This window comes from Colobus angolensis, unplaced genomic scaffold, assembly GCF_000951035.1.
Source record: "Colobus angolensis palliatus isolate OR3802 unplaced genomic scaffold, Cang.pa_1.0 Scaffold7, whole genome shotgun sequence".
In the NCBI taxonomy this organism is placed as follows: Eukaryota; Metazoa; Chordata; class Mammalia; order Primates; family Cercopithecidae; genus Colobus; species Colobus angolensis.
In genome coordinates this window covers 20907919-20929484 of record NW_012120709.1, presented here as the reverse complement: position 1 = coordinate 20929484, position 21566 = coordinate 20907919, and the positions used below count along the sequence as shown (strand labels likewise).

The following is a 21566-nucleotide window of genomic DNA, read 5'->3' as shown; positions in this document are numbered from 1 at the left end:
ATCTTTGTGTGTGCACATGTATGGGTGTGTGTGTGATAAAATACATATAAATTTACCCTTTTGTCATTTTTAAGTGTACAGTGCAGTTGCATTAAGTACAGTCCCACTGTTGTATAACCAAAATCATGTTTCTTATCCTGGATCCCCAAGGATTCTGCAGGTTGCTCATGGTATGCTTTCATTTGTACAATATCAGATTTTGCTCCACACTCTTGGAGCACCTGCTCCACAGACTTGTTTGCTGTAGCCTAGCCAGTGGTATAACCTGGGTGATTAAATTGCTAAACTGATTAAATTACCCTGAAGACCAACTTGTCTCAGGTCCTGCACATTCAACTTGACATGTCAACTGTGAAATGCTTGTGTTCTAATGGAATGAAAACTTACAATCCCCCCCGATTTTTTTTTCTTTGAAATAATGTCTCACTCTATTACCCAAGCTGGAGTGCAGCAGTGCAATGATGTCTCACTGCAGCCTTGACCTCCTGGGCTCAGGCAATCCTCTCGCCTCAGCCTCCCGGGCTCAAGTGATCCTCTCACCTCAGTCTCCTGAGTAGCTGGGACTACGTAGGTGCACTATGCCCAGGTAATTTTGCGGGGGGTGTTTTTATAGCGATGAAGAAATTTTGAAGCCACAACCGTCCTTTACACAATAGCAAATGCTCAACCAGAGAAGAATTCTTCATTTATGTTCCCACCATGCTATCTATACTTCTACTATGAGCCACATAAAATTAAATGCTTTGTTCAAATAATTAAAACTCAACTAATTTTCATAATAGACATAGAGTATACAGTTGGCCCTCTATACCCGTGGGTTCCATATCCATGGCTTCAGCCAATCATGGGTCAAAAATATTTTTCTAAAAAATTGTGTCTGTACTGAACATGTACAGACTTTTTTCCTTGTCATTATTCCCTAAACAATACACTAACACAACTATTCACATAGCATTTACATTGTATTTGCTATTATATAATAAGTAATCTAGAAATGATTTAAACTATCCAGGAGGTGGTGCTTAGATTTTACATAAATACCACACCATTGTATATCAAGGAATTAAGCATCCATGGATTTGGGTATCTACAGGAGGTCCTGGAACCAATCCCCCATGGATACCAAGGGACGACTGTATTTATCAATAGATACCTAGCATAATAGCTTTTGTCCTCATCAGCAGATATAGAACATGATAGCCTTTGTACTCATCAGCAGATATGAAATATAACAGTTTTTGCCCTCATCAATCTGCTACAAAAGGCTTATCCTTGCAACCACCAATTTTCCATTGTCCCTGCTGCTTATTAATTTTTCAAAATGTTACAGCATTTGAGTGAAACTGGGACATTCATGCACTACCACAAAGCAACCAGTATGACAAAACTGCACTTGAACATTACGACTATTATTTGTTCTTCAAGGCATACACATATAAGAACAGCAGTTCATGCAAACCAAACTATCAATTTCCCTCTGAATTTGTAAGCTGGTCTCTTAACAGAGATATATTGTTTTGTAAATGAGAAAACACAGGTGTCTCAGGATTCATTCTCCTCTACTATGGATAAACTGCTAAAAAAATGGAGATCTTTCTTGCCCACATTCTCAGTACTATGGCTGAGGGCACTCAAAGAACACTTGACTTTAGACTATCAGGAAAGGATATATGGTCCCCAACTTACAAACAGCTTGACTTACGACTTTTCTATTTTCTTAGCTTTAAAAGACCATTTATTAATCTTAAGTATTTATGACTCATGGGTTAAAATATTTATCAATTTAATACCAACAGGTAATTTTGTTTGAAAGAGGCTTCAACTGTTATCCTTACCACTTTTATTTCCAATGGGAGCGAATTCTATGTTACCTTTCTTTTTACATTCTCCTTTGTAGATGTTTTGAACCACAGTATCTGGTTATCTTAGGAAATTTAAATGACAGCCCATTAACAGGCTTTCCAGAAAGTTTCCCATCAGTGAAAAGAAGTCCCACTGACTTTCCTAGCCACTCCCATATTCAGCTTGTAAATAACCTATTGTGAGAAGCATATTCCAATAACGATGACGTTGAGTGACCTCAAGTGTACACCAATATTATTCCAAGGGAAAAGCTTAGATACTAACAGTGTTTAAATAATTGAAAACTAATTGGAATCTCTTCAAGAAATACAATAATGGGGCACATGCAGGCACAGCAAAGATTATTTATAAACAATGTATGAAGGAGACATGATACTTACACCTAAATAACAAACAAAACCCCCTCCAGGCTAAATAGTTCTTTTGTACACATCTTATTAAAGCCCAAATGAAAATATTTTAAAGCTTTAAGAAAATTACCATAAATTACTTCCTCTATAATTTGTGTCTTGCATGGTTCTAAAATGTTCATAATGCTATAATTTGTTACTTATGTGAAATTTTTAAAAAATATCTCCATGCTTATCTTGTTCACTTTTTTTTTTTTTTTTTTTTTTTTTTTTTGAGACAGAGTCTCACTCTTTCGCCAGGCTGGAGTGCAGTGGTGCGATCTCGGCTCACTACAACCTCCACCTTCCAGGTTCAAGTGATTCTCCTGCCTCAGCCTCGGAGGAGCTGGGACTACAGGCACGCACCACCACGCCCAGGTAATTTCTTGTATTTTTAATGGAGACAGGGTTTCACCATTTTGTCCAGGATGGTCTCAGTCTCTTCACCTTGTGATCCTCCCACCTTGGCCTCCCAAAGTGCTGCGATTACAGGCATGAGCCATCACACCTGGCCTTGTTGACATTTAACTCACAAATAAATACCTTAACATGCTGTCTAGAGAAATTGCTCCTACACACTTATTGTTAATTATGGAGGATTCAAGCAATTCTGAGTTTCTATAGCATCCTCAAACTGAAAAAGCTTCAAAATTAGCCATTTTTTCCTTAATTATTTAGTTACGTATTTAAGAAATAGAGACAAGTGGCTGGGCGCGGTGGCTCAAGCCTGTAATCCCAGCACTTTGGGAGGCCGAGATGGGCGGATCACAAGGTCAGGAGATCGAGACCATCCTGGCTAACCGGGTGAAACCCCGTCTCTACTAAAAAATACAAAAAACTAGCCGGGCGAGGTGGCGGGCGCCTGTAGTCCCAGCTACTCAGGAGGCTGAGGCAGGAGAATGGCGTAAACCCAGGAGGCGGAGCTTGCAGTGAGCTGAGATCCGGCCACTACACTCCAGCCTGGGCAACAGAGCGAGACTCCATCTCAAAAAAAAAAAAAAAAAGAGAAATAGAGACAAGCTCTTGCTATGTTGCCCAGGCTGGTCTAAAACTCCTGGCCTCAAGCAGTCCTCCCGCCTCAGCCTCTCACAGTGCTGGAATTACGGGCATAAGCCACTGTGCCCAGCTAAAACAAGCCAATTTAATGCCCTTAAACAATCAAAATGTAATGCTAAGGAAAATAAAACAATACAAACCAAAACTGGAGTGCAAAAGCAAAAACCTTTTGGCTATAGATTTGTGAACTAACGGGATCCTTTCCCAAGGGCATGCTGGAAATATAAAAAATGAAATGACAGAAGCTTCCCGTGTTTCCCTCCTTCCTTAGGCAACTTCTTATCCTATTTCAGTTTCCTGAAACATGTCTGGTTAAGACTCTCGTGATTAAAAAGACAAAAACAAGTATTTATAGAAGTCCATCAGATTCCTCATTAAAGCTGAAGTCACACACCAGAGACCGGTGATCTGAAGGATAATTGAAGGATAGTAGCCAGTTGGGTCCAATCTGTTCTTCGATGGCCAGATCAAGAGCTGACCTTACATTTCGAGCATGTTTAGAATACCAGATGTAATCCAGGGTGTGCCTGCCCTCCCCTGGGGTCCAGATCTTCCAGGTAGTATCTGGGGGTTCTGACTGCCCACCAGCACTCAGGGGCTTGTAGGCACTGTTCAGGTTGAGGGTGGAGGAAGCAAAGTGTTTCTAGGCCTCTTGTGTTGGTTCTGCATTGAAGTCCCCTCAAACAACAAGGGGAATCTTGGCCCTTGAGTGACGTTTGGCAAGTTCTGAAGAAGGTCACAGCCTTGAGCTGATCAAAATCACTCCCAGACAATGCATGGTTTTACATAGGTGACACCGATGCAGTTGGTCTGACTCCTTGCACTCTAGGAACTGTGCAATGGCCACCTGATTGGTTTTCAATGTCATGGCCATCAGCCTAACATTGGCAGTGTTCACTAGCTTGATTTGGTTTTGGAGGAAAAATTAGGCACAGCTGTCTGGTCTGTTGTTTTGTTTTTGTTCTATGCCTAGACAAGATGACCAGGGCTTGAGGAAAAAAAAAATGTGCCTTGATAGCCCAGTCTCCTGAGGAGTGGTTGGAAGGTGTCAAAATACCGTTTTACCTCTTGGAGGCACAATATATCAGGCTGGTAGAATAGGATTTCTTCTAGCATGAGATGCTTCCTTTCTTTTCACTTGAGTGCTTCCAACAGGGCATTGTACAAAGTTGTCGTTGTTTCTCCAAGAGTTTAGATGAAGTTGTTCCATTGCATGACCCTAATAGGTAGGCAGTTACTGGAGCAGTCTGTCCCCAGATCCACAAAATCTCTCTGGAACCAAGGAGGTTAAGTATCCAGGACAGCCCTGCATTCCTCAAAAAGCTCTTTAGGATCTATGGGCTCCAGATGTTCTAGGTCAGGTAATACCAAACACTCTGGGTGCAGGAGGCAGTACTGCTGTTCAGTGTCTTGGCAAGAGCACTAGAGTCTGCTCATATTATTTTAATCGTACTTCGACTACCCACACAACCATTCTGCTTTTCACCTTCTCTACAGTATTAAGTTACATGATATACTCAACACTTTAATATAAAATAGGTTTTCTGTTAGATGATTTTGCCCAACTATAGGCTAATGTAAGTGATCTGAGCACATTTAAGGTAGGCTAGGCTAACATGCTTGGTAGGCTAAATGTATTAAATGCATTTTTTACTTAATAATTTCAACTTACAATGGGTTTGTTGGGATGTAACCCCATTGGAAGTCAAAATGCATCTGTACCGATTCATTCACCTTGAGTTTAATAGAGGGGAAATACACCTGGACGATCCTAAGAACATAGCTTGCAGGACAATTACCGCACAGAACGAACGACCAAATGAGAGGCCCCCCCAAGAGCACTAGAATGGCAAGCTCTACTAAGCAAACACACTTATCACTTTTCAAGCTGTAGTTATATTTAAACCAATTCGCACTGCAGTTCATTTCACAGAAATTACTTCATAGCTTCAGGAATCCCCTGTGAAATCCTAAATACCAGCACTACAGCACTACAAATTTAAACTTAACTTAAAAATAATGAACTAATCACTGAATCAGCATGTCTTCATATATACCTGCACTAGACTGGTTTTGTTTAACTCACAGGCTGCTATTTATTTTATTAAAATTCAACATAAGCTCCATTAAAGGACAATAGAATTAGCTACACAATTAAGATACAGCAGACGGCATTGAAGCAGTAAGGTGCCTGTTCATGTAAGATTTAAAATGAACACCAGGAGTTGAAAATTTTTAAACTGCCTTGAACAGTTAAACTGGTGAATAAACCAGCCAGTTGTGTGGAAGAAACCTTGAAGCATTAATAGCAGTATCTGGTTCCTATGAACCTTTCTTAAGCCCAGTGTTTTCTTATCTATCATTGCATTCAAATTTAACATTCCTGAAAGCCAAGTTAGGGCAAAGACCCTTTTGCCAAATTTTAGTTGGAAACACTAAACGAAGTCAAGGTCACACTATTGGTGACGTTTACAACAGTCCTCAGCACGATATAGGCAGTCATAGGCATTAAGTGAACGCTGATTTAAGATAATGCCTCCAGCCTTATAACTAATCATAGCACCCTTTATTATCAATATTCATTAGCTATCATTACAGGATGCTCACTGTGCTGAACTCAGAACCGTATGAATAGCATTCAAATTAATCCTAACAATTCATTAAGTAACGTTATTAACCTCATTTTACAGATACGGAAACTGAAACTTAGAAAAGCAACTTGCCAAAGTCACTCAGTATGTCAGGAGCCTGAACTGGAATTAAGAGTTTGACTCAAGAGCCCTGTTCCTAACTACAGTTGACCCTTGAACAACATGGGGGTTAGGGGTGCCAAACCCTCGTGCAGTCAAAAACCTGTGTATAATTTTTGACTCCCACAAAACTTAACTATTAATAGCCTACTACTGACCGGAAGCCTTACTGATAATATAAACAGTCAAGTAACATAGATTTTGTATGTTATATGTAATAGATATTACATTTTTTACGCAAACATCAGGAACAATATATATATTATATTCTTACAATAAAGTAAGCTCTCAGAAAAGAAAATGTTAAGCAAATCTCAAGGAAGAGAAAACAAATTGACTATTCATTAAGTGGAAGTGGATCATCATAAAGGTTTTCATCCTCATCATCTTTACATTCGTGGGCTGAGAAGGAGAAAGGGGAGGGGTTGGTCTTGTGTCCCAGGAGTGGCAGAAGCAGAAGAAAATCCACATGTAAGTAGACCTCTGCAGTTCAAACCTGTGTTGTCCAAGGGTCAACTGTCTTACCCAATCCTGCCTTCCAAGACACTGAAGTTACTGCATGAGCTAAAACCCATGCCATTCCAGAAAGAAGTGGTCAGAAAGATCAGCAGACTTATGTTTTCATAAATTCATTCTTAGTAGACTCATGAATTTCAGTCTTAATTCACTCGTTTGGAAACAGTTACACTACAATCCCTCTCTCCACTGATACAGCTGTAGTATAGGTAACACAACTTAGTACATGTTAAAACGTTACTCAGATGAAAATATTATGGGGTTATTCTGATCTACTAGCTAGTGATCTCTCTGTAACTATCACACATCAGGATCGCGCTACTATGTTTGTATCTGTAATAGAATAGACATGTAATTTGACATCACCACAGAAGTCTTCTCACCTACTGGTTCTCAAGGAAAGGAAAGAAACCTGTGGGCCTTTCCCAATTTTGATTTGTCTTCAAGGGGCATTTGTCAGAATGAGGTGCACAAAGCAATGAGATGTGTTCTACAGATGATTCTATTGCACACTCTGGCTAGGAAATCACCTTTAGTACTGTGGTCTAGAATATGTAAACTTAGGAGTTAGTATGTTCCAACTGAAATCCCTTCTCAGCTACTTACTGACCATTAGAACTAGAGCAGCAAGCTATTTATATTCTGTAAACCAAGCAGTCACTGCTGTGCATATAAATAAGCCCTAATTATTACTCGCAATAAACCTTAGTTATAGAATCCGTCTGAATTGAATTCCCTGAATGTAGCAGAGTAGCCTAGTCCAGTGCTGTTAATTCAATAACTCTAACAATGAGCCCAAATCTGCTTCTTTAAACTTATCCACGGTTATTCTAAAGCAAAACATGTTCACTTCCTGTTTGACCTGAACTTATTAACCCATTCCTAATTGCATTACAAGAGTTTAAACATTAGCCATATCACTTCAAAAAGAAAAAGCCATCTTCTCCCACTGATTAAACTACTAAAGAATACATGGTACAAAAAGGTTTGCATTTCAATAGAACTAGCTTTATTTACTTATTTATTTATTTATTTAAACAAAAGAAATGATTTAAAAGCAAATGCATATATGTACCAAGGGATGGACATGACCTGGTACTTACAAAGGAGCTGCTGTGTCATAATGGAAACAGCATATTAGGAGAAAAATAGTATTTCGTGTGCTGTCTGCTTGAGTAATCAATCTGGAGATGCAAGTTAACCGAAGGTGCTCTGCCAAGCCATCAGCGTGAGAAAAAAAAAACCACCAGAAGTTGCCTCCAGATAACTATGTAGTGGCAGCGTGATAACTGGCATCAACTCACGGTCTTCTCATTTTCCCCATTTTCTATAATTTTCCTCTTCTTTTCATCTATTTTTTTCTTGAAGATGTTATTTCGGTAAAACTGAAGTTCTTTGATGCTTTCGCTAATGTCGTCAAGTGCCCTGTAAGCAAACACACCACACTGAATCAACTGTCCAAAACCAGGACATGAAAATCATTTTAAAAGTACGACTGTTACAAAATGACTTAAGAACAATGGGTGCTACTATACATGTCACTATCTAGCATCATCAAAAGTAGAACATTTCAGAAAAGCAATTTTCTTTAAATGTTTTGTATAAACTTTTGACAAAAAAATTGGTAAAATATAAAAGATTAAACTTTCCCAAATTGTTCCATAAGATGGTGACATGTTCCGCCGGGAGAAAAAATAATTCCAGGGTCAAATAAGTTTAGGAAAAACTAGATTAAACTTTTTACTGAAGTAAAAAGTTGGAAAGCATTTCATATACTAATGTGTATTATGAACTCCCAAAAGGAAGCTGTCCTATATTTCTAATATATTTATTAATTTTCTAAAATTAATAAATCTTAGTATTTCTAAAACTTAATCGACCACATTTGCAGAATACTTATGAACAGCTCATGGAACACAGTTTGAGAAACACTGTGCAATACTTAATGAGGCCCCTGAACAAAACAGACTGACATACTTGAACAGAAGTCGTCACTCAGTCATCATAATAAACATCAATTATCAAACAGTACCTAACCATACCAGAGGATCTACCTCCTCTCTCATGGTGATTTGTGCTATAATCAGTGGCAGCCTGCCTCCATCTAAGAGCCTTTCTTTTCTTCCAATATGTTGTTTCCCATCTGTTGCAGTCTGAGAAATCAGGTAACCAAGATTATTAGAACAGTGTGCAAGTAAATCAATAAGCTCTGAATGATGGGCCAAGGGCCCCTTCTAGAGAATACCCGGCACAAATTTTAGTGCAAGAGTTTTATGACAGTTATTTGTGTGGCTAAGGCAACCATCTGCTTTCTTCCCAGGTCTTGGATATATGTCAGAGCTGAAGCTGCCAAAATTATAGCCTCTGGCTAAATAATGGTACACAATCTCTTATCCACAAAACTGAAATCCAAAACATACCTGAAAACCCACAGTACTTTCATAACCTATTATGTAGCAAAACCTAAGCAATCTTAATGTGAGGCTATTGACAGTCATCATTAGTTATGTCATTTGATGTGAATATACACATGTTTCACTACAGAAATATCTATGTGTTTTATTATGGGCTGCTTCTCAAACCTTGCTAGGGATGCTACAAGATAATAAGCAATAGAGACATAGTGTTACCTTTCTAAAATCTGAAAAATTCTGAAATCCAAGACACACCCCAGTCGTTTCAGATGAGGTATTCTAGAGCTGTATGACTGTGCTACAGTCTACATACACTCAATAAAATAACATGAGAATGCCCGACTTTTTAGGGATTGGTCTTTCTCTGTTTGCCTAGAACTGTGCAAGGTACATCATAGAGGCTCAGTGAATGGTTTAACAAATGCTACCCTTAGAAGCCAGCTGCTAAACCTTCCATCAGGTTTCATGTTTCTCCTGAAAGATCACAAAATCAAAAAGAAAAGACCAGTACAGGACACATGAATATATAGGATCTTTAAACTCCTTGTCGACTTGTACCTAAGGCTACAGGCATAAGAGAAACAATCAGAAAAACTATAACAAGTGTCAAAGTAGGCAACTATATTATACAATTGCACATAAAGTGTTTTGATTTCAAAAGGCTGCCAGTCCATGTCCTCTGTGGGAAGAAAGTTAACACGGTTCATTACTAGAAAGATTACAGATCGTTTCATCATGCCTATAAACCAAGCTATCTAAGAGTTTTAAAACAGCAAAAAAGGCTATATAACCCTCTCAGAACAGAACACTGGAATCCTGACCAGAATTCCTAACAGCAAGAGAATGTTATGTTTATGCTAGTCGAACTTTATCTTTTCCCCAAGAAAAAAGAGTTAAGGGACATTATTTCAAGCAGTCAGGAATTTGGGAGTTAAGTGTGTGTCAGACTGGAAAGTGCTTCATAGAAGTTAAACTTACCTATGAGAAGCAGCCTTCTTTGGTGCAAATTCATATTCTTCTGGATACCAGCGTCTATACACAGCAGAAATGGAACTCTCAAAGGAAGCTGTCTCAAATACACTGAACAATTACCTCCTTCAAGTAATCCATTACCATTGAAAATGGCATTTGAGTCATGATTCTCAAGTTGCTTCTTTGCCAGGGCCTCTATCTTCCACCCTCTCCTCTCTTTCTTCTATACACTTTCTATGAGCAAGCTCATCAGTGTGTAAGATTGCTAAATCTGGAAATCCAGCCCAGCCTTCCCTAGTTTCTGTCATGGATATGCAACTGCCCACTAGATACCTGCATCTAAAAATCTACCAGACACTTCTAATGAACATATATCAAACCATACCCATCATCCTCAGCACCTCCCCTGCCCCATCCACCATACTCTTCCTCTTCTCTTCTTCTTTTTATTTGAACACTGCCATCATCCACCAAAGCTGCTCAAACTAGAAACATCAGAATCACATTATACCTCTTCCTTTTCACACCACCTCATTTGAACACTGAGTGTCTGTCAATTGACCCTCTCACATTTTTATCATACAAGCCCCTCGTTTCCATGCTCTGCCCTTTCTCCAGTTCATTCTTCTCTCCAAGATGGCGGAAAAGGCTCCTTTCTATCTCTCTACCACTTTTCTTGCCACCTTCGAATCAGAACGATCGTATCACTCACTCTTCTACCTACACTTTCTCAAAGGAACCCCATTCCTTGCAAGATCATAGTGAACTTCACTGGCATGGCATGCAAGCCCTTGAGGCTCCAGACCCACCTCCCACCTTCTCCAACCTCATGCTTTGCACTCCAGCATTAATGGTTTGTGATTCATTTAATACATTTTGCCTTAGCTTCCTGCTCCCTCACATTCTTACACTTCTGTCTGCTCTCTTTGAATGCTCTCTCCTCAATAAAATGCCTGGAAGACTTCCACTCTTCTTCAAATCTCAGTTTCAAAGCGGTTTCTTTCCTACGTAAAGGTTTCTCTGACTCCCCACTCCTCCTGCTCCAGCACAGTTAGATGCTGCTTCCCTTGTGACCTCAGTAGTCCATATGCACATTTTCAATACAGGAGTCATGAGAGAGCATATTTTTAGGGTGTGTTTTTTACACATATGTCAATCCACTACTTTCTAAAGTACTTAAGAGCTTTTCATCTACATGTTCCCAGTCAGAAGACTTCCATATAATATTAATTAATCCAGAAAATTTATTGAGCACTTATTTTGTGCCAGGCATTGGCTTATTTACTGGGAACATGTCTGATATTGTTTCTCCCAAATCTCACCAGTCCAGGGTAAGTTAAGGTCCTACACAAGCAAGAATGGGATGAGGAAGACATGAACCCACTTGGCAGCCTTAGTTCTATAGCTCTATCCAATTACTTTTCACAAGTTCTCAATTAAAACATGCTAAATGAGGTAATTTAATGCATCCTAAATATAGCCCTTACCTGCACAGTTCTTTAACAGTGCTCACATCAATTATTCTATAATGAAGATGTTTCATGAACTGGGGCATGTATTTGTCAAGAAACTTCTTATCTTCATGAACTGAATTTCCTAGAAAGACACGAAGCATACTGCATCTCTATATTTCTAGTAGTATACAACAGGATATCAAAATTCATAAAACGTATTTGAAATGGAGATGATTTTTTAAAATTCAAACAATTCCTAAAAGCACCTCTATATTTCTAAATCAGGTTTGGGTAAATGTGATTACCTTACAAGTACAGATTTGCAAGTACTTAGTCAGTTTAGCTCATTATAAATTTGTAAATGACCTCTCATGAACAGAAGGACGAATCTATCATTCCACATGCTTGATGTAATGCACAAATCTATTTGTTACTTTTTAAGGTCATACCAGATACGCAAACTTTCTCCCAGTGTCACAAAATTCACACCACTAACCCTAACAATTTAACTGAATCACATAGGTAGATAAACCTTTATTTACAATCCAAGTTTTTAAATAAATCACACAAATATTCATGTTTCCAAAAAGTAACTAAAAACACTAAATTTTAATTGAGACCTTTAAAACACATACCAGCCACATTGGCTGGGGGAAACATTTACACAATATATGCTCTAGTACTTAATGTCAAAACTTATTTTTATAAATGTTTAAGAACAGTATTAGTTACCACATCAACTTACATATACAAAGGCACATATACCTTCAGAGAAACATTAACTTCCCCCTGGCAATGTCACCCCTTTAAAAATACTGGGAGAAGAGGCCTAGTCTCTTTAGAAAGTCAGTGTCATAGGGGAAAAAATAATAGGTGGAAAGTTTTACATTAAGAGACTAAAGAAATACAACTAAACGAAATGCATGAGCCTTGACTGAATCCTGGTTCAAAAACCAGTATTCTGGGGAACGTCTAATGTGGAGCAGATATATGATACTGAATAATGTTTAATTATCTTCAATTCAATGACACTGTATTACATAAGAAAATGTCTTTACTCTTGGGAGATGTTTGATGATGTATTTAGGAATGAAGTGTCCTGATGCTTGCAATTTCCTTTAAAATGTCAAACAAAACATAGGTAAAACAAACAAGGCACAAGGTTAACAATTACAAAATCTACTCCTCTGTGCATGTGAAATTTTTCCATCATAAAAACATGGGGGAAATTTTTATTAAGATTTCATGTCAGGTTTCAGGGCATTTTCCCAATACTCGTACTATAAACTACACAAAGAAACTTGAACAGAAAAGTAAGATGTGTAACCCAAAGCAGCGTAAATAGAAGACATGGATGGGCTCGGCTGGTCTTTCTGGAACTGCAGTCTCTTGAACCACTACATATGGAAGACTATAAGATATACATAGGATTGGATTTTACCTGCAAGTGGACAGAGCCCTGGAGGAGTCTGCTGTCGTACAAAGGACAGAAATTCATACTCTGCCTGCTGCAATGTAATTGTACTCTCCTTCACTGCCTTGGTAAGGCCAGACTGCAAGAGAGAATCCCCAGCCCCCCACCAAAAACACATGTGAAGTCAGTTTTCGAAGGCATCCAGAAATGAAACTTCACTTTTAAAATGGGCAAATATAACTACAAATAGACCATTTTCAGAGCTCAAATTCAAATTGCAACTGCCATCTTTGCACCATTTTTTTTCTTAAAGAATCCAAGCCAACTTAGTTATGATCCTGACTGTTAATAGCATTTCCACAGTCAAAAAAGATGGTGTTCAAAGTCCAAGGATATTAACCTCTGGGAAGAAACAACTATGAACAGGAGAGCAGCAATCCCCCTTCTCTGAAAGCTGATGTCTAACCTTATCCAAAAGACTGACTCGAGTAATACTTGACAATCCGCAATGCGTTCGCGACAGACTGAATGTAGGAGAGAAAAAAAAGAGGACATTCAGGAGAAGATGATCTCGAGAGGTCCCGAAGATGAAAAGTAAACAAGCAAGCAGTTTCCCAGGCTTGCCAAGCAATCTTCTCTAAGCCTTTTTAAAATACCATCCAACAATGGTATCGGATTCAGGTGTGGGAGCAAAAAGCTTGTTACTGATCCCCAAAGCAGCAATCCTGTTATTTGGTAATGTTACCTTCCCATGATGCTCCTTACACCAATCTGACATGCTGTCCAGCAACTCATCTGGTTGTTTTATAATCAGGTTAGGACCCTGTGGATGGGAAACGCCATCAGTCACCAAGAACCAACAGGAATAACCTTACTTTCAGAGGGAATGTTTAAGCTGTTTTAAGGTAAATATACATATCAGAGAAATGAAGAGAGAAGGATACTTTAAAAGTGTTCCTCCTTCATTCCAGCACTGTTTGTTAAGGCAAAATAGAACACACATACACAACTGAAAACTCAAAACGCCTACAAATAGATGACACAGATATCTATCAAGGGTCAGCAAACTATGTCCCCATGCTTCAGCTATTTTTTTTTTTTTTTTTTTTTTTTTGAGACGGAGTCTCGCTCTGTCGCCCAGGCTGGAGTGCAGTGGTGCGATCTCAGCTCACTGCAAGCTCTGCCTCCCGGGTTTACGCCATTCTCCTGCCTCAGCCTCCCGAGTAGCTGGGACTACAGGCGCCCACCACTACGCCCAGCTAATTTATTGTATTTTTAGTAGAGACAGGGTTTCACCGTGTTAGCCAGGATGGTCTCGATCTCCTGACCTCGTGATCTGCCTGCCTCGGCCTCCCAAAGTGCTGGGATTAAAGGCGTGAGCCAACACGCCCAGCCTCAGCTATTTTTTAATAGCTAAAAAGCTAAGAATGATTTTTACATTTGTAAAAGATTGTTAAAAAAAAATATATATATATATATGATGAGAACATATGACTGTACTCAAAGCCTAAACGATATAATATCCTGCCCTTTCCAGAAAAGTCTGTCAACCCTTGATTATGAGTTCATTTTGAAAAGTGTCTAGGCCAGGCATGGTAATAATCCCAGCACTCTGGGAAGCTGAGGTGGGAGGATCACTTGAGGCCAGTAGTTCAAGACCAGTCCAGGCAACATACCAAGACCTCATTTCCAAAAAATTAAAAAAACAAACAAACAAAATTAGCTGGGCATGGCGGCACACCCCTACGGTCCTAGCTTCTCAGGAAGCTGAGGCAGGAAGATCACTTGAACTCAGGAGTTCAAGGTTACATACAGTGAGCTATGATCATGCCACTGCACTCCAGCCTGGGTGACACTATCTCTTCAAAAAAAAAGAAAAAAAAAAAGGCCTGGCGCAGTGGCTCACACCTGTAATCCCAGCACTATGGGAGGCCAAGGCGGGCGAATCACAAGGTCAGGAGATCGAGACCATCGTGGCTACCACAGTGAAACCCCGACTCTACTAAAAATATAAAAAATTAGCCAGGTGTGGTGGCGGGTGCCTGTAGTCCCAGCTACTGGGGAGGCTGAGGCAGGAGAACGGCGTGAGCCCGGGAGGCAGAGCTTGCAGTGAGCCGAGTTCGCGTCACTGCACTCCAGCCTGGGTGACAGAGCGAGACTCCATCTCAAAAAAAAAAAAAAAAGTATCTATATTGCAGGTGAAAAAAGCAATTGCAGAACCATATATGCATACATATGATTTCATTGACACTTGCTTAAAAAAAACACGCATTTATATAAGCATACAAAATATCAAGACAATACATAAACTTGGAGTAAGATGGGGCAAGAGAACAGGACAAAAATCCAATAGTTTACTATATATACACTTTGGATAGTTACACTGTTTAACAGTATTTTTATATTTTAAAAAATTTAAAGAGGCAATTGTTGATATCTGAAACACACACACACACAAAGTGGTCCTCAAATTCTGAGCTCCATCTCATAGAACATCCAAGTGTGAGTCTCTCAGATAAGTCCTGGCAGTTAACAGCAGCTGCGGCATTAAAGCAAGTCACCTTAGCTTCTCCCTCTGTAAGATAGTGATAATAATAAACTGCATCCCTTCCCTCGTAGAAATGTTAACAGGATAAAAGAAATTATAGATATGAGCTCTTTGAACTCTCTGGTAGAAAAGTATTCTATAAATCCAAGGTATTATTACTACTAAGGTGGTAAAAGCAGTTTGCAATCACTGAAAGAAATGGCTAGAATTTAATTAAAATACGCCTGACATCCTACTACTAAAAAGGAGGTTTAGCCAAACAAGAAAACTGGTGTTGGCAATCTCTGTGGAGAAACAAAAAATTTTGCTTGGATAACGTACGTTTTATGACAGTCACGAAAAAAACAATACTCATACTATTAAAAAAAATACTAACAATGATGGATAAATCAAACTACTACAGATCTAATGCTAGATACCTATTCTAGATCCCAATTTAGCAAACCAAGGGACCACACCTACAGAAAAATTTTCAGAGTAGGATGCCTGCTCTTCTACCAACATAAAACATTTTTCTCAGACCCTTATAAAAGAATAAAACATACTGCAGAACTGATAGCCCCTAAGCTTTTTTTTTTTTTAAACATCTTTATCCTCATCTGACTTAGTCCATTTACAAATGCTGCATTCATCTGCAGCTGTGTGAATACATACCCAAATTTCCTCCAGGGTACATATCAACCTACCGGTCCATTAAACTGTCAGTATTTCACATAATATCAACAGTCTAAAGGAAACACTCTTCTTCAGCCAAGGGTAAGTTAGGATGGTAATATAAAGACACTTCTCTTCACTATTCATCTCCAGTAAATCCCAAGTAACAGGAAAAAACAACCAAATCTAAAACTCAGGGCTTTATTTATACAAAGTTAAAAAAAGTTGTTATGATGAGAAATACAAAGTCTCATGATTCTCCTACAGCTGATATGTGGGGAGGATAGGCCTGGTACTCCACAAACGCAGTCATTCATCTAGAAATATGTCCTCACCTCTTTTAACTACACAGCAAAACAAACGAAAGTGTTAACTGCAGATTTACGAAATTTATTCAGTGCCAGTAATGTATCAATGCTACCCTCTAGGAACTTATTTTAACAAGACTCTCTTTTCCACAAACATCCCTATTTTGTTCCTATTCTGGAGTTTCTGGCTCTGAATACTGCTGACAGTCTAAAACAGAATTATTCAGGGTCAGGGATTTCACCCCCTACCAGATGGTATCACATCCTTGTTAAATGTTTCATGAGTGGGTGAAATGCAGCAGGTGTGTTTTATTTGTTTTGCTAAATGTTTCAGTCGAATGTAGCATGCAAAAACCTTAATCATGCCCAGTCTGTCAACAAGAGAATACTTTATGGGTGTGCATTAACAGAAATTCTAAAATCTTAATATAGATCTAGAATATCACATGATCTAGTTGAAAAGGCAGAATTGTAAATATGGAGTCAAGTTAAAGTCAAGGTTATGATATAAAGACGCAAACACTGGCATGAGTCACCAAATCTGATGGGAGGACAGTTGGCTGTCCTACTTGCTAGGAGCACCTTACTGAGACGGCCTGAGTTAAACTATTGGCTCCCCTAATAAATAGCCACTGGGGCCTCAGACAAATTACCCAACATCTCTATGCTCAAGTGTCCTCATCTATCAAATGAGCATTACAACAATACCTAACTTACAGTTGCTGTGAGGACTAAGAACAAAGACATATAAAGCACTTAGAAACTGTACCTGGCATACAGTAAGCTCTCAGTAAATGACAGAATTTATGTTTCTGTAAATTTCTGGCATGGTTAATTAAAAAATAATGCTTAATTTTTAAATTTAATTTTTAATTAATTTTTCACTAGGCTGTGAGATGGATTACTTTGGTTCTAGTACCACCTCTACCATGACCTAGCACATTACCTTAATTCATACGAACCTCAAGTTTCTTATTTTTTAAATAAAGAAGCTGGAAAAAATGATGGGTATAGCTCCAGTGCCCTTTAAAAGTATGACTGTGTTACATGGTATCACTTACTTCAGCCAAAATGTTGAGATCAGAGTCAGTTATCAGACAGGCCATCTCAATAATCTGGTCCTTCTCAATGTCCAATCCTGTCATCTGCAATTAAATATATAACACAAACAAAGCCATCATTCTGGCCTCTTTTACCCAAGTTTGTTTAACAGAAATTCCCTCAAACATAGCTTGTAACCCATAGCCGAAACAGAAGAGAAGAATGCTCCTTGGCCAACTACTGAAGGTACTAAACACGAATCCTCGTTTATTCAACAAACATTTACCAAGGGCCTGCTATTTGTCAAGCACGGAGATTCTACTCCGGGACAGATGCAAAGTAAGTAAAACTGAGTGCTGACATCACTCAATTTTGGAAGAGTTAGATAACTAACACCACCACGTCTCTGCAGAGTTTACAAAGTTTTCACATTAATTACACCACTTGATCTTCACAATCTAATGGAAAAACTACTGTTATTATCCTCACTTCATATAAACTGAGGCTAAACGGAGGGAGGAGCCCTTGTTTCAGGCATGGAAAGCCTGAAGGGATAGGAATTGGGTTCTGGTCCCAACTCAGACTCTCACTAACAGCACGACCTTGAATGAGTTGAATCCTTTCTGTGGGCCTCAATGTTCTCACTTATGGAATGAGGGGTAGGGCTGAGTCATCTCCGGAGTCCCGTCTGACTGTAATAACCTAGGGTCCTTTAAGGATTTAGTTGGGGGAGGCTAAGAAGAGCCGCTGCCCCCGCCCCCACTCCAGTGACCCAAGCCCAGAGACGCCAGAGCGTTAGGAAAAGTCCACATCTGGGCGGAGGGGTGGGCAGGAGAGGAAGCCACACGAAGGACTCCTCCCTTGTGGAAAGAAGCCCTACAGCCCAGGACTGCACCCGACACCCGCAGGACTCCTGCCTCCGGACTTGCCCTGCGCCGCCCCTGGCCGGCCGCGCTAACCTGCCACACCTGAGACCCAGACCCCCGCCGCTCTCCCAGGACAGGCTCGGGTCCTCGGTCCCACGCGCGAAACCTCACTCGCCTTCCCCAAGCCCCCCGCCGACCTCACTCACCTCCAGGTCCACCCAGACCATCCGCTGAGCCATGCTCTCCCCTGCCGCCATGGCTGCGCCACCTTCGCGTACACCTCGCGTCCCGAACCGTCCGCGACTCCCACCTACACCCCGCAACAGCCTGGAGCCCAGTGAGCCGCCTAGCATCACCCAGCACCAGCAGCCACGGCCCCAGTCTCGCAGCCGGCGCTGGCGCAGGCGCAATAGTCGCTAAACGTCGCAAACCCGTGGGGAGGCGCACGAGCTGAAACCACACGTCCCAGCGTGCAGTGCGCCGGCTCGCCCTCAACAGCCCGGTTTGGCTGCCGAAGGGAATGATGGGACTTAGAGTCTCACCTGCGGTTGCGACCGGATGCCCCACCCCCGCCACGTGTTTTTCGGGTGTTACTGGACGCGCTTGTTTTGCACTGCAAAGTTTGTTTGCTTCCAGGAGTTATTTCCTGAGTTTTGGTTAGTTGTAACCGCGCAGTTAAAAAAGAACTCTTACTTTGGTTGGCTGGAAAAGATCTGATTATCTATGTATGGTATTTTTTTCATGTTATCTCTTTCCTTTTTTGCTTTTCTTTTTTTTTTTTTTTTTTAACTTACCTGCCCCTCTATTCCACAAACTGGATATTTTCCTCATTTATTTAGGACCAAGAGGCAGTGTGCTTTTGGGGGCCAGAAGGCCATTAACATTATCATCAAATCATTTAGAAATATTTTAATGAGATCTTGTCTGAGAAATCATTTAGCACGTATTAGGTGTTCAGTCAAAGTTAGTTACCTTCCTTCATTTTGTTATGGGAAAAGGGTCCTGCTCCAGACCCAAACAGTGGGTTCTTGGACCTCCTGCAAGAAAGAGTTCAGGGCGAGTCCATAAAGTGAAAGCAAGTTTATTAAAAGTAAAGAAATAAAGAATGCCTACTCCGTAGGCAGAACAGGGGCATAGGCGACTGAGTATACTTACAGTTATTTCTTGATTATATACTAAACAAGGGGTGGATTATTCATAAGTTCTCCGGGAAAGGGGTGGACAATTCCGGGAACTGAGGGTTCCTCCGCTTTTAGATCAGATAGGGTAACTTCCTAAGGTTGCCATGGCATCTGTAAACTGTCATGGCGCTGGTAGGAGTGTCGTTTAGCATGCTAATGTATTATAATTCGTGTATAATGAGTAGTGAGGGTGCCTAGAGGTCGTTTTGTCATCTTGGTTTTGGTGGGTTTTGGCCAGCTTCTTTACAGCACCCTCTTTTATCAGCAAGGTCTTTGTGACCTGTATCTTGTGCTGACTTCCTATCTCTTCCTGGGATTTAGAATGCCTAACCTCCTGGGAATGCAGCCCAGTAGGTCTCAGCATTATTTCACCCAGCCCCTATTCAAGATAGGATCACTCTTCAAATGCCTCTGACAATTTGGCCAAGGGTTATCCCTTATTCCTTATGAAACGCGGCCTGCATTTCCGTTCAGCTATTAGGTGTCTGCATGATGACAACTTGTTGTTCTATTATTAAAAGTTCTCAAAGTTAAATCTCGTCCTCTTGTAACAAATCTATGCAGCAAACTATCTTAAAATGAACTGAAACAATTCTGCCTGCTCTGTCATCTTCTTTGGCTTTGATCCAGGTGCCTTTAATCTCCTGCAATGATAGCTATAATGTCCAGCATTCCTAGGAGTCCAGGTGTCCAGCATCAGGACCTTTAGCCCTGAAGTGTCAAATTTTGTGAGTCTCTTAAATCTTGGCTATTCAGTAACAAATTTGTGGCAGAGTGCCACTTTGTCACAAATGTCAGTCTGGGCTTTGAATTGTAATCTCTATGTATTTTTCTGAAAGCCATATTGCTACTCATTACAGAGCTTGTGGTCCATCCTGCCTGGTGAGCTGGTTTTATGAGAGAGAAACTTTGTTGCCTAATTGGAGCTTTAAGGAAAGTGTAGGGTACTGGATTTCACCTTCTACTGATTTTCTGTACCCAACCCATCACCTGCAAAGGCCCAGAGAAACTCTTTGAAGGGTCATCAAAAGGTATGCACAGATTATACACATAAAGACTTACCGTGCACAATGCATATATATTTTACCTGCATTGCCTGATGTCTCATTGTTTTGCTATAGTTTTTTACTCATTTGTAGCCTACTTTATAAAAAATGGTCTGCATTTCTTCTTCAGTTTTTTTCTTAGCTTTAAACTTGATTCATTGAAAGTAGAGTCAGTTGAGTCTGGGCGCGGTGACTCACACCCGTAATCCCAGCACTTTGGGAGGCCGAGGTGGGCGGATCATGAGGTCAGGAGTTCAAGATCAGGCTGGCCAACATACTGAAACCCCATCTCTAATTTTTGTATTAGAAATACAAAATTTCTAATACATGCCTAATATAGGCATGGTGACATGCACCTATAGTCCCAGCTACTCAGGAGGCTGAGGCAGGAGAATTGCTTGAACCCAGGAGGTGGAGGTTCCAGTGAGCCGAGATCACACCACTGCACTCCACCCTGGGCAATAGAGCAAGACTCCGTCCCCCAAAAAAAAAAAAAAAACAGAGTAGAGTCAGCTGAAGTACAGAAAGCTTTATCAATCGGGCTTTTTATGATCTTCTTAAAGTATTATATCTTTAAAATTTTAAAGAACACTATTTTTTTTTCAACTTCACTGCTGGAATAATGTTTCTAATAGGACATGGCTAAGGACACACAAACCCTTCCCTCTTTTGAGAGATAACTACTTTTTTACATATTTTTTAATTTTTATTTTTTAACTTGTGATAAAAGATAGATAATACAAAAATTTACAATTTTAGCCATTTTCCTTATAAAGTAGGGGTCCCCGACCCCTGGGTTGCAGATTGGTGCAGACGGGTAACAGTCCGTGTCATGTTAAGAACCGGGCTGCTCTGCCAGAGGTGAGGGGTGGGAGAGCGAGTATTACTACCTGAGCCCTGCCGCCAGTCAGATCAGCAGTGGCATCAGATTCTCAAAGGAGCACAAACCCTGTGTTGTGAACTGTGCATGCGAGGCATCTAGGTTGCGTGCTCCTTATGAGAATCTAACTAATGCTTGATGATCTGAGGTGGAACGGTTTCATCCTGAAACCATTACTCCCCCACCCCCATCCATGGAATAATTATCTTTCATG

The 21566-nt window shown here is 40.2% G+C and overlaps 1 protein-coding gene and 1 pseudogene across 3 annotated transcripts; both read right to left on the bottom strand.

Annotated features, from left to right (window-relative positions):
- Window positions 1–3657: 3657 nt before the first annotated feature.
- On the bottom strand, window positions 3658–5866 carry LOC105501202 (annotated as a pseudogene).
- Window positions 5867–7560: 1694 nt separating this feature from the next.
- Window positions 7561–18741, bottom strand: REXO2 (RNA exonuclease 2). Of its 3 annotated transcripts, none has more exons than XM_011926794.1 (7): window positions 18452–18741; window positions 17400–17483; window positions 13574–13651; window positions 12856–12967; window positions 11448–11556; window positions 9967–10020; window positions 7561–7999 (listed from the first exon to the last, which is right to left on the bottom strand). In XM_011926794.1, the coding sequence occupies exons 1-7, from the start codon at window positions 18596–18598 to the stop codon at window positions 7870–7872; spliced, it is 714 nt and encodes a 237-aa protein (XP_011782184.1). In that variant the 5' UTR covers window positions 18599–18741; the 3' UTR covers window positions 7561–7869. The 3 variants fall into 3 exon arrangements, with proteins under 3 accessions (XP_011782184.1, XP_011782185.1, XP_011782186.1); XM_011926795.1 differs by having other exon boundaries at window positions 12856–12922; window positions 18452–18722; XM_011926796.1 differs by lacking the exon at window positions 17400–17483 and having other exon boundaries at window positions 18452–18630.
- Between the last annotated feature and the right edge of the window lie 2825 nt (window positions 18742–21566).

What these genes read in the sequence shown, in the direction of transcription:
- REXO2 (XM_011926794.1), bottom strand. Translation starts at nt 18,598, where the DNA reads ATGCTAGGCGGCTCACTGGGCTCCAGGCTGTTGCGGGGTGTAGGTGGG. An exon ending in GTAAGGAGCATCATGGGAAG is followed by an intron (nt 12,968 to 13,573) that starts GTAACATTACCA and finishes TCTCTCTTGCAG; the next exon opens with TCTGGCCTTACCAAGGCAGT. An exon ending in AGGGCTCTGTCCACTTGCAG is followed by an intron (nt 11,557 to 12,855) that starts GTAAAATCCAAT and finishes GTGTCTTTCTAG; the next exon opens with GAAATTCAGTTCATGAAGAT.